At 31.5% G+C, this 15,000-nt stretch overlaps 1 protein-coding gene across 1 annotated transcript in view; it reads left to right on the plus strand.

The window, feature by feature from the left end:
* The window catches only part of LOC125045363 (low-density lipoprotein receptor-related protein 2-like), a 14,076-nt gene extending 8,251 nt beyond the window's left edge, over positions 1-5,825 (plus strand). Inside the window, exons 7-14 of the mRNA XM_047642569.1 lie at positions 83-196; positions 711-826; positions 1,356-1,476; positions 2,522-2,690; positions 2,981-3,176; positions 4,021-4,107; positions 4,960-5,067; positions 5,405-5,825. Coding sequence (XP_047498525.1) covers positions 83-196; positions 711-826; positions 1,356-1,476; positions 2,522-2,690; positions 2,981-3,176; positions 4,021-4,107; positions 4,960-5,067; positions 5,405-5,545 — 1,052 coding nt within the window. The 3' untranslated portion in view covers positions 5,546-5,825. The remainder of the gene's footprint in view (positions 1-82; positions 197-710; positions 827-1,355; positions 1,477-2,521; positions 2,691-2,980; positions 3,177-4,020; positions 4,108-4,959; positions 5,068-5,404) is intronic.
* Positions 5,826-15,000: the final 9,175 nt, after the last annotated feature.

Consider the following 15,000-nt stretch of genomic DNA (forward strand, 5'->3'; position numbering starts at 1 on the left):
TGTCATCATGGGCTGTTCTTTTATTAATATCATCTTTTTATCCTACAAATATGGCCTTATTAATGAAGTGCTTTATTACCAGAGAAGGCATGCCAGCCAGGGAAGTGTAGCCACACCTGCGTGAAGAGCCCAAGCGGGGGGGTGTGTAGGTGTCCTGAAGGCCAAGTAATTGACGACCTGGGAACAACTTGCCAAGGTAGGAAGTGACTTCTTGAGGTGATAGGGAAGAGGAATAAAAAGTATTATTGGATTTTACAATGATGATAATACAAAGTGATTTCTTGTGGCGACGAGGAGGAGTAGGAATATAAGATGATAGTTACTGATAAAATTATCATTATATCGAGGAAGTGAATTTATAGTAAAGATATTGATGTAGGAGGAGGGTAACAATAATGGTAATACTGGTAAATGAGTAATGATACAGTTATCACTATGTGTGGGAAGTTAAAGAATAGAAATAATGAGGAGGAGGAAAAAATATTACTAATATGACAGAATCGTCTTTGTGCATGTGAAGTTATTGAAATAATTGCGATAAAGATTACGATGCTTATGATGATGATACGGAGGAAAATAGATAATGTACATTTATAACACATGCTTCTGCAAGAGAGAGAGAGAGGATGAAAGAGACTCTGTGTGCGAATTACTGTCTATTTCTCCAAGTAAAAAAAAATCGCTAAGCCCTTTTCTCTTTATGCTTACAGTCGGAATACCTCCCGCCTTCATTCTTGTTGCTTCGTCAAACAAGGTGGAGGCTCTGTCTCTGGACGGCTCAACAAACTTCACAGTTTACGAAGGGAAGAAGAGGGAAAACGCCACGGTAAAGAGGAACCACATGATGGATGACTGATGTTTTTTTTTTAGATTATTGTTTGAAGTTTAAGGGATGTGGTGGTAATATAGCGATTATGCTGTCAGTGAAGTTTGATTATAATGGAAGAAGATGGACTAGTGATAGACTGCCAAATTTAATTTATTTTCTAGAAGTAGAATTGCAATGATTATTATGGTGATAGTAATGATGATAATAAAATTGAAAAAGTAGGACATACCGATGCTGATGATTAGATAACTGTCAGGGCAAACAAACAAAAACTATTAAATATCAAGAGAATCATTGTGATTCAGAAATTCTAATCCAACAAATATATATCACCAAAATTCTAGTGAATAAGATACAAATAGAAAAAAAAGCATTGATACTATACTGATGTGGTAGACTTCCGGGGCGTATGACCCTAAGACAAATCAAAACAGTAACTAACAACAATAATAGGAAGAACAGTGAAAATACGAATGTAATGGTAGCCTGTGTGGAAGTCATTGACATTCTTTCCTTGATATTTCAGATAGTTGCCGTGGCATATGATCCTGTAACTGACACGGTGTTTTGGAGTGTGAACCAGAATGGTGGTATATATAAGAAACCCTTGAGGAGTCCAGGCGTCGCTACATATATCATTAATACAGGTCATTTATCTCTTCGCTCTTAATAGTCTGTGTCGTTTGATTTTTATTTGCGGGATACTTGATATGTAGAATGATTGATGACTGAATATTGCTTTTATCCTTTGGATCTATGATAGGTTAATGTTAGTGTAAAGCTGGTGTTATTTAGAACCTTCTTTCCGTTTGTTATATTTATTTAGTTTATTTAGTTTATACTTTAGATATATGCTCACACTATTGCCTCTACCCAATCTAGAGTCATTGCCTGGGCGTTGGAATCCGAGAAGCAAGTTGTGTCCATGCAGCAGGCTCCCTCTCTTCACGCAGTTGATGGATCCAAAGGAACGGTATAGACCGATAAGACTATGGGAGTTCACCGTTTACAAAGCGACCCATGCCTTGTGGCATCTATAAGAGGAAAATGCTTCGGGAGTCAACCCTGAGGACAAATCCAAAGCCGGAGTCCCTGAGGCAGTTCGTTGTCGCTTGCGGCCTCGTTCTGGCAGCTCCTGCGACGCCGCTGGTGCCAAGCCGTATTGGTCTATGTCGTTCCTTTGGATCCATCATCTGCGTGGAGAGAGGGAGCTTGTTGCATGGGCAACAGCTTGTTCCTCACATTCCTTCGCCTAGGAATGTGTGTGTATGTGTGTGTGTGTAATAATAATAATATTATGTATATATATGTATATGTGTATATATATATATATATATATATATATATATATGTATATGTATATATATACATATATATGTATATATGTAAATACATATATGTACATATACACACACACAAATAGACACACACACACACACACACACACACACACACACACACACACACACACACACACACACACACACACACACACACACAGACATATATATACATGTGTGTGTGTGTGTATACATATGTATGTATACACACACACACACACACATATATATATATATATATAATATATATATATATATATATATATATACATGCGTCCATGCTTCTGTGCGTGCACTCCCGAGTGTCTAGACTAACAATTACAATTCCGCGTCGCTCTTCGGGCCCGCACAGATGGAAAAGCCGTGGATGGCCTAGCCATGGACTGGCTGGGAAGAAACCTGTACATGGCGGACAGTGGTCGGAACCGCATCACAGTGTGCGGCTTGAACAGCGTCTATTGCAACACGCTCGTGGCGAATGTGACGGCTGTGAGAGGCATTCAAGTCGATCCCGTCAACAGGTACCGATATTTTTTTTTTCACCATTATTTTCTTTATTCTTTTTTTATTTATTCATTTATTTATTTACGTATTCTATAATTGGATGTATGGGAATAGTTTGTTTCCGTCCTCACTTTTTCCTCTTCCTTTCTTCCTTGAATTATCAGAAACCGTAGTTGTTTTAAGAATGCCAAAGAACAACAACAAAAAATATCTATATATATATATAATAAATTCGACAACATTCTCAACCCAAAACACTTTCCCTCCTTCCCTATTTTCCTCCCTAACTCCCTCCTCGCCAACACAGAAAGCTCATATGGTCCACATGGCGATCCTCCAAAATCGAAATCGCCAACATGGATGGGTCGAACCGCACCCTTCTCGTCCCAGACCTCCGTTGGCCTAATGCAATCGCCACAGATCCATCGAAAAGACGCCTCTATTTCCTCGACGCCCAGACCGACACGGCTGAGGCGATCAACTACGACGGAACGCAACGGAAGGTGAGTTTTTTTTTTCGTCGTTTTCATGTACAAATCCGTACGTTGGGGAGATGGGGGGGGGGGGTCGAATTGGAGATCCTGTGGCAGAAGTCATCTTTTATTTTTTTCCTCTGTGCACTCTGTAAAGTGGGAGCAGGAATTGGGAAAATAATATACTCTCTCTCTCTCTCTCTCTCTCTCTCTCTCTCTCTCTCTCTCTCTCTCTCTCTCTCTCTCTCTCTCTCTCTCTCTCTCTCTCTCTCTCTCTCCAGCCACAATGATGATAATAATAGTAGTTATGATAGTAATAATGTTGATAATAATTATACCAATAATATTAATAACAGCAATAATGATGGAGATGATAATGATAATGATGATGGTATTTATAATAATAATTCTAATAAGAAAAAAAAGAATAATGATAATAATGATAATAATAATGATATTAGTAATAGTAATAAAAAAATGATGGTGATGATAGTAATAATTATAATAATAATTGTAAAAATAATAACATTAACAATAATAAAGATGATAATAATTTCAATAATGATGAAAATATGAATGATCTTGTCCATAATGATAATAAGTATGTAAGGTCAACTATTTCTACAAACTAAATACGTTTAGTGGTCGTTAGCATGTGATTCTAAAGGCATATCTGAAGAAATTCTAATGATTCTTTCTATTACTTAATTGTGTGTGTTCGTATTAGTTATTCAACAGAAAATAAAGCAAAATGATACCAAATGTTAATACATTTTGGTGCAATATTCATTACAAATTATGGTGATGATGACGATGGCCTCTTTGAAATCAATTTCGTCACGATTAATTAACTTTTTTATTTACTTTTTTTTAGCAACTGGTAAACGCTAACCTGAAACACCCTTATGCCATGGCTTTGTGGGCGAATAAACTATACTACACAGATTGGATAAGTGACCAAGTAAGTGACGAATGTTGTTGATTTGGCCGGACTTTGCTTCATGATGTGAAATTGTAGTCGTGACGTTAACAATGTCATTCTACAGAGGGATTCTTGCCTTTTGGCAATTGATATATGTCTTTATATGTATATATGTTTATATATGTATATGGATATACATACATACATACATATATATATGTATATATATATATATATATATTCATCTATATGTGTTTATATATATATATATATATATATATGTGTGTGTGTGTGTGTGTGTGTGTGTGTGTGTGTGTGTGTGTGTGTGTGTCTATTTGTGTGTGTGTGTGTGTGTGTGTGTGTGTGTGTGTGTGTGTGCATGTATATGTATATATATATATATATATACATATATATAAATGTATATTTATATGTACACACACACACACACAAAGACACGTCCACACACACACATACACACACACACACAAACACACGTGCACACACACACATACACACACACACAAACACACGTGTGCACACACACACACACACGCGCGCGCGCACACACACACACCACACACACACACACACACACACACACACACACACACACACACACACACACACACACACACACACACACACACACAAACCCATGCATATATATAAAAGATATATATATATATATATATATATATATATATATATATATACATATTTCCTGTTACATTTTCTCTAATCCATTTACTCACATAGTAAGATATCGCAACCAAAGTTTAATCGCATAAATGCTCCACTTCTATCAAAATACCCCAACTGAAAACCATCTATTCCTCTTGACACGTAATTCAAGATCCCATCACATAATCCACTGTATCTTCGCTGTAGGTGTGGACCTGCGATAAGAAAGACTGCGGTAACCGGAAGCAGCTGACGAAATGGCAACAGAGAACACCCTATGGCATTGTGCTGTACCATCCCGATATGTTCTCTGAGGTAAGACCCTTTGTGTGGGTGTTTAAGGTGATAATATTGTTTTTGATTATAATAATGATACGAATGATGATAGTAATAACGATGAAATTGATGATAATAATAGTAGTAGTAGTGATTATATTAATAGTAGTGATAGTACTACTACTACTATTACTGCTACTACTACTACTACTAGTAATGTTAATGCTAATAATGATGACAACTACAACGATAATGAATGTAAGAAAAATAAGAAACAGAATACCAGGTTTAAAGTTGTAGCTACCGTAATGACAGTGATTGTGGTGATGATGATACAATTATAATAACAATAATAACTTATCTCTTCCCTCGACAGGCTGAAAATTCTTGCCAAGAACACACCTGTTGTAAACTCTGCCTGCTGTCTTCTTCATCTGAAAACGGATACAAATGCCTGTTCGATGACCCCCGTGTATGTGGGGAGACGCGGAAATCAAAAAAATTGGTAGTTGCTTAAGAATGGAAAAGTTCACCGTTGGGCCAGTGAAATTAATTTACTTGTTTCCCGTCAGCATCCGCGTGTTATAGTGGCACAGCTTCTAATATCTTCTTTTTTTTTCCGGAAATGTTACTGTTTTGTGGGTAAAACAGCAAAATTCTAACAAAAATACTGTCAGTTGAAAATACGCTTCAGTACAGTGTGTGTGTGTGTGTGTGTGTACACTAAGGTACTGATTTGTTTATGTATACAGTATAGATATAATGTATAAATGTGTGCGTATGTATCTATGTATATATACATACATGCATACATACATATATATTTACACACACACGCACACGCACTCACACACAATCACACTTACTCTCATTCTCACTCTACTCACTCACTCAAACACACACACATGCGCATACACACACGCACACAATCACACTCACTCTCACACTCTCTCAACCTCACTCTCACTCACTCACTCAAACACACACACACACACACACACACACACCTATATATATATACATATACATACATACTTTAACAGAGAATTTATATATCATAATATCTTGTATTTAACAGGCACATATTCTTTAACTTGTGTTGGCAGACAAATAATCTATTTTCAATGGCCTGACAATGAGTGATAAGAAATTGGTGGAACCATCTCTTAAGACAGGTGAATGTGTTCTTCTCGTTACAGTGATTCTGTATCTTCCATTTTCCCCCTGAAATAGATGCACAGAATTATAATTCATATTCTTCGTCAACGTTATATTTTTTACAAAGTCAAAGTGATTTTAGCTTGATTTTTTTAAAAAGATGTCACTCGATTTTTCACTCATACCGATACATGAAAATTTCAATAACATATGGTCTGAAGTAATGTCTAGCTTTACTAATAATATCATGTCCCTTTTTCTATAAACGCTTATGATTATTTGCTATGGTTTTATTTATTCCTGCATTACACAATAAATATATATATATATATATATATATATATATATATATATATTGTGCCATATTAGAAGAAATTCAATGAATAATTCAAAGACTAAAGAAGAAAAATACAATATGTTCAATACATATAACCTTAATGATCTTACCTACCATGTAGAGGGATCAGATATCCTTCTGTTCTCAAACCACGAACCCTTAGCATTTTTATGTTTTTCGTATTTGAGTTCTTGTTTTTTGTTTGTTTGTTTTTTGTTTTAAAGGCTGCATCTATCCCTGTGGCATCTTCTGACAATGTCATTAAAAACGACAATTTCTTCACTGCCAGACAAAACGCTAACTTCAATACCGATAACGGACATTGGTGCGAGAGTAGATTGGTGCTGCTCAAATACCTAACAATCAATATCATTTCTGCTGGCAAAAAAAAAAAAAAAAAAAAAAAAAAAAAAAAAAAACTGTTCTTCGCTTTGCTGTTCCTGTCGCGACAGCCACGCTGTCAGCAATAATTAGGCTGTTGCAGAGAGCTCGACAGCATCTTCATTTCTAGGAATTGCACTCGAGTTGACGAATCTGATTTTATTTTTGAATTGTATTAAATGATTAATCCCTGTTTTACTGATTTTACATTATGAAATAACAATAAATACAAGTTGTTAGTTATTAACGTCTTACAAATCAAACGACAGAAAACTATCGAAGTCAACTGAAAATATGCGAGCCCATGTTGTTGTTTTTTTTTTTACCTTCGTCTATCTACACCGGTTTCGCACGTCTCACTCCTTTATATGTTTTTAAATTGCCACTTTTTATCATTTGTTATTAATCATATTTAAAATTATATGAGTTCACGCCTTCATATTCAATTATACGTACATATAAGTAAAATGATTATACATAACTTATATATTTTCGTAATATTCTTTTGATCATACAAACACATTTTGTAAACAAAGCTGTGTGAGATACTTCCCCGTATCTCATTCGTCATGGAACACTCTTGGAAGCCTGGATATGCCCAAGGCTAAAGCTTAAATTATATTATATAAACAGTGACTATTGTTGCCTGTGCATCACATATCGAAATTAGTTCATTATAAACGTAGGCATGCGAAAGATAAACGTAAGCCTCGTTCTTCTAATCCATGGCCCTATTGATATGAAAACATTTTAATATTAAAGTTTATGCTATATATTGTTATCTGTGATAGAAGTGTAGATTTACACACACACACACACACACACACACACACACACACACACACACACACACACACACACACACACACACATACACATACATACATACACACAAACAAACAAACGCATACACATACACACACACGCGCGCGCCCGCCCGCGTTGTCACAGGAAACTGTAACACGATACATTTTGTCGGCGTAAATGGGTGCTAAGATTATACGGAAATGAGATATTATATGTAAACCAAGGTCAGGAAATGAGAAAGCAAACAGCAGGAAATAAAGGATTATGTATTTGCATAGATGTTCAGGTCTTAGAGAAAATTGAAGATTAAAGATATATATATATATATATATATATATATATATATATATACATATATAATCACGCAGAAAGAAAAGTTGAATTGGATATTTTCAAAACCTAGGAACAATAAGAAGGTTAAGCAAAATGGATAGACTATGTTGCAAGAGAATTGGAGCACGTTGCAAGAGAATTCAATGGAGCTGAATAGTATAATACATGAAAAGGTTGAAAACGCGGGTAGCATCCGGCCTGTTCTGACATAATCATAATCATAATCATAATCATAATCATAATCATAATCATAATCATAATCATAATCATAATCATAATCATAATCATAATCATAATCATAATCATAATCATAATCATAATCATAATCATAATCATAATCATAATCATAATCATAATCATAATCATAATCATAATCATAATCATAATCATAATCATAATCATAATCATAATCATAATCATAATCATAATCATAATCATAATCATAATCATAATCATAATCATAATCATAATCATAATCATAATCATAATCATAATCATAATCATAATCATAATCATAATCATAATCATAATCATAATCATAATCATAATCATAATCATAATCATAATCATAATCATAATCATAATCATAATCATAATCATAATCATAATCATAATCATAATCATAATCATAATCATAATCATAATCATAATCATAATCATAATCATAATCATAATCATAATCATAATCATAATCATAATCATAATCATAATCATAATCATAATCATAATCATAATCATAATCATAATCATAATCATAATCATAATCATAATCATAATCATAATCATAATCATAATCATAATCATAATCATAATCATAATCATAATCATAATCATAATCATAATCATAATCATAATCATAATCATAATCATAATCATAATCATAATCATAATCATAATCATAATCATAATCATAATCATAATCATAATCATAATCATAATCATAATCATAATCATAATCATAATCATAATCATAATCATAATCATAATCATAATCATAATCATAATCATAATCATAATCATAATCATAATCATAATCATAATCATAATCATAATCATAATCATAATCATAATCATAATCATAATCATAATCATAATCATAATCATAATCATAATCATAATCATAATCATAATCATAATCATAATCATAATCATAATCATAATCATAATCATAATCATAATCATAATCATAATCATAATCATAATCATAATCATAATCATAATCATAATCATAATCATAATCATAATCATAATCATAATCATAATCATAATCATAATCATAATCATAATCATAATCATAATCATAATCATAATCATAATCATAATCATAATCATAATCATAATCATAATCATAATCATAATCATAATCATAATCATAATCATAATCATAATCATAATCATAATCATAATCATAATCATAATCATAATCATAATCATAATCATAATCATAATCATAATCATAATCATAATCATAATCATAATCATAATCATAATCATAATCATAATCATAATCATAATCATAATCATAATCATAATCATAATCATAATCATAATCATAATCATAATCATAATCATAATCATAATCATAATCATAATCATAATCATAATCATAATCATAATCATAATCATAATCATAATCATAATCATAATCATAATCATAATCATAATCATAATCATAATCATAATCATAATCATAATCATAATCATAATCATAATCATAATCATAATCATAATCATAATCATAATCATAATCATAATCATAATCATAATCATAATCATAATCATAATCATAATCATAATCATAATCATAATCATAATCATAATCATAATCATAATCATAATCATAATCATAATCATAATCATAATCATAATCATAATCATAATCATAATCATAATCATAATCATAATCATAATCATAATCATAATCATAATCATAATCATAATCATAATCATAATCATAATCATAATCATAATCATAATCATAATCATAATCATAATCATAATCATAATCATAATCATAATCATAATCATAATCATAATCATAATCATAATCATAATCATAATCATAATCATAATCATAATCATAATCATAATCATAATCATAATCATAATCATAATCATAATCATAATCATAATCATAATCATAATCATAATCATAATCATAATCATAATCATAATCATAATCATAATCATAATCATAATCATAATCATAATCATAATCATAATCATAATCATAATCATAATCATAATCATAATCATAATCATAATCATAATCATAATCATAATCATAATCATAATCATAATCATAATCATAATCATAATCATAATCATAATCATAATCATAATCATAATCATAATCATAATCATAATCATAATCATAATCATAATCATAATCATAATCATAATCATAATCATAATCATAATCATAATCATAATCATAATCATAATCATAATCATAATCATAATCATAATCATAATCATAATCATAATCATAATCATAATCATAATCATAATCATAATCATAATCATAATCATAATCATAATCATAATCATAATCATAATCATAATCATAATCATAATCATAATCATAATCATAATCATAATCATAATCATAATCATAATCATAATCATAATCATAATCATAATCATAATCATAATCATAATCATAATCATAATCATAATCATAATCATAATCATAATCATAATCATAATCATAATCATAATCATAATCATAATCATAATCATAATCATAATCATAATCATAATCATAATCATAATCATAATCATAATCATAATCATAATCATAATCATAATCATAATCATAATCATAATCATAATCATAATCATAATCATAATCATAATCATAATCATAATCATAATCATAATCATAATCATAATCATAATCATAATCATAATCATAATCATAATCATAATCATAATCATAATCATAATCATAATCATAATCATAATCATAATCATAATCATAATCATAATCATAATCATAATCATAATCATAATCATAATCATAATCATAATCATAATCATAATCATAATCATAATCATAATCATAATCATAATCATCATCATTATCACCATCATCATCATCATCATTTTATCACCGTTCTGGCATCTGGTGTGCTTTGTAGGAAAAATCGTTTTCATTTTTTTTCTAAGGAAAGACAGAGAGAAAGAATATAAGGGAAGTAACACAAAACAGTAGCTGTCAAATTTGGAAATGACGCTTAGCACCGATTTCCGGACGATTTCTGGAAGCTCTCGTCGTGTTTCGAACGGTATCGGCCCCGATAGCTATGGAGGGCGCAAGCATTGAAGCATAAAAGTGAATGACCGAAATAAAACTCAGTAGTTTAGTTATTGCGATGCACATTCATAGTAATTAGGGGCCTTTGTCGGATTTACTAAACTTGTAATCGCTATCTCTCGTAACAGTTACGAGAAGTATCAACGATTTTTCAACTAGCGACGTTGCGACCCATTTTCAAACGCTGAACGAGTGCGCTAGTAATCGCTAGGTATCGTGGGCTTTATTTCCTAAAAGAACGGCTCGAACGACCAATCAGCGTTGGCTCGGAAAAATATCGACCAATCACAGAGCGCTAACCACTGAACTGAGGCAGCGCTATTAAGGCTTACCAATAAGTTTCCTTATATAAAATTCACATGAAATGTATTTAAACAAAATTATGTTCAATTCCATAAGGCAAATAGATGAAAGGCATGAGACTGTAATGCCAGCAATTTTTTTTTTTTTTTTTTTTTTTTTTAATTCAGAGTCAGGTGCAATAGGTCACTTTCATTAACCTTCACCTTTATCAATAAACTCATATATATCTATATATATCTATAACTCTATCTATCTATATATATGTGATAAAATCATAACATTTAAGTATATATAGATAAATACATAAATATATATAAACATTTATATATATATATATATATGTATATATATATATATATATGTATGTATATATATACATACATACACATACACATACATACATATGTACATATGAATACACACTCATATACACACAAATATATACATATTTACATATATTCATTACACACATATATGTCTATTACTTTCTCTTACTCAGGACTTTTATCTCATTTATAGGGAAAAAAAGTTTTTTTTTTTTTTTTTTTTAAAACATCACTCAAAAGCATTTCATTATAATTTCATAAGGAGATTATGATACACTACAACAAATCCATTAAAATTATTTGTTCTCATTAATGAGTAAGTTAATGCCTTGTTTCCATAATAGTGTTATATTAGAGTAATAAGTGGTATGCTTATATATTGATAACCTATGTAGGTGAATATTTATTATAGTTTGTTTTTTTTTCTAGAGAAAAATAGTCATGCTGATGGAAGTTATACATTTTCTTTAAAAAAGATGTGTCAGAACTACTTTAATTCATGATAAACTCAACTTGAGTGACTTATATTAGGCCCACATTAAGTATTTCCGCGGGTCCGCAAAGGCTATCCTCAATTACATTAGCCATATATTATTTTGTGTGTGTGTGTTGCTATGCCTCCTAAATGTGTTGCTCTTAACACATTGATTGATTTCCCAGAAGAAAAGTCACCGTTGCACAATCTTGAAGGTATTTATGGGGTTGATATGAGCGGAGGAGGGTCGCCATGATCGGTTTCGGGTATCGCTAATGACTCTCGTGTGGAGATGTGTTTACGGCCTCGTAAGTGTTTTGAAAATACACTCGTTGCGAGAAACGAGAGGGTAGCTTGACGAGAGGGTAGCTTGAATTCCGATGTAAACAAACCTCATATGATCCTGTATAATGCGTTGGTAAAATCCAGCCCCTGGTGCCGGATTTACTAACACATACGAGATCGTATGAGGTTTGTTTACATCGTAAATCAAGCTACTTCCTTGTTTCTCGCAACGAGCGTTTTTGTTTTTGTTTTTCAAAAAACATACGAGGTCGTAAACAAACCTCCGAACGAAAAAACTTATCAGGGGCCCGAAACCTCTCGTAACGCTCATCGCGGCGACCCTCCTCCGCTCATATCAGCCTCATAAATACCTTCAAGATTGTGCAACTGTGACTTTTCTTTGGGGAAATCAATTAATGTGTAAGAGCAACACGTTTAGGAGGCATAGCAAAAAAAAAAAAAAAAAAAAAAAAAAAAAAAAATATATATATATATATATATATATATATATATATATATATGGCTAATGTATATAAGGATAGCCTTTGCCGATCCGCGGAGGGCGCGGAAATACTTAATGTGGGCCTAATATAAATCACTCAACAAGTTGAGTTTATCTTGAATTAAGGGAGTTCTGACACTTCATCAGGCAAGGTTTTTTTAATGAAAATGTATAATTTCCATCAGTATGACTATTTTTCTCTAGAACAATAAATTATAATAAATATTGAATAACAAAGGTTATCAATGTATAAGCACACCGCTTAGTACCCGTATGTTATATTATTATGGAAGCAAGGAATTAACTTACTGATAAATAATGAGAAAAGATAATTTTAACATTTGCTGTAGTGTATCATACTCGCTTTATGAAATAATAATTGAATTCTTTTGACTTATGCTTTGGAAAATAAAAAGAGATAAAAGTATTGGGTAACAGAGAGAGAAAGAGCTAGAGATACAAATATGTAATATATATATATATATATATATATATATATATATATGTGTGTGTGTGTGTGTGTGTGTGTGTGTGTGTGTGTGTGTGTGTGTGTGTGTGTGTATTCATATGTATATATGTATATATATGTACGTATTTATATATTCATGTATTTATTTATATATACTTATATGTGCTATGATATCATTACATATATACTTATAGATAGATAGATATAGCTATAGATATATATAGATATCAGAATTTATGAGTTTATTGATAAAGGTAGTGAAGATTAATATAGGCTTTTACTGATGAATGTGACCTATTGCACCTGATTCTAACTAGAAAAAAAGACATTTACTGGCATTAAAGTCTCATGACTTAACTTGATTTGCCTTATTGCATTGCACATCATTTTAGACATCCTGGTTAATCACATTTCATGTAAATTTTTCATAAAGAAACTGTTCTTGGTAAGCCTTATTAGCACTGCTTCAGTTCAGCGGTCAATGCACTGTGATTGGTTGATTTTTTTCCGAGCTAACGCTGATTCGTCGTTCGAGCCGTTCTTATAGGATATAGACCCCTACGATAACCAGCGATAGTATATACGATTGTAATGGTTCGAAAATGGGTCGTACTTCTTGTAACTGTTACGAGTGTTTAGTAACTCCAGCCCCTGGTCCGCAAAAGGTTCACCTCGTATGTATCGGCAGGATTGAGCCTTGGGCAAATATCTGGATCTCGCACCGATAATTTCTTACCTTGACCAATAAATCGTCACTATGTCTTCGTTTTCGTTATTGCCATGATATTTTTTTTCCGGTTAAGGTCGAATTTGCACCTTATACACAGCCTAGCCATAACGGAACGGATTAAAATTTCAACTTATTTCTCTTATCATGTGATTATCTCTTACAAATCTGGCTCTAATAGACTAGTCGCTAGTGTCTATTGTCACGTAATTATCTATTACAAAGCTTATTGGCTCAAATAGACTGGTCGCTAGTATCTTTTGTCACGTGATTATCTATTACAATTAGACTGGTCGCTAGTATCTATTGCCACGTGCTTATCTATTACAATTAGACTGGTCGCTTATATCTATTGGCACGTGACTATCTATTGCAAATCTCATTGGCTCAAATAGACTGGTCGCTAGTATCTATTGTCACGTGATTATCTGTTACAATTAGACTGGTCGCTAGTATCTATTGTCACGTGATTATCTATTACAATTAGACTGGTCGCTAATATCTATTGGCACGTGACAATCTATTGCAAATCTCATTGGCTCAAATAGAC

The sequence above is a fragment of the Penaeus chinensis genome, chromosome 37 (genome assembly GCF_019202785.1).
Source record: "Penaeus chinensis breed Huanghai No. 1 chromosome 37, ASM1920278v2, whole genome shotgun sequence".
Lineage (NCBI taxonomy): Eukaryota > Metazoa > Arthropoda > Malacostraca > Decapoda > Penaeidae > Penaeus > Penaeus chinensis.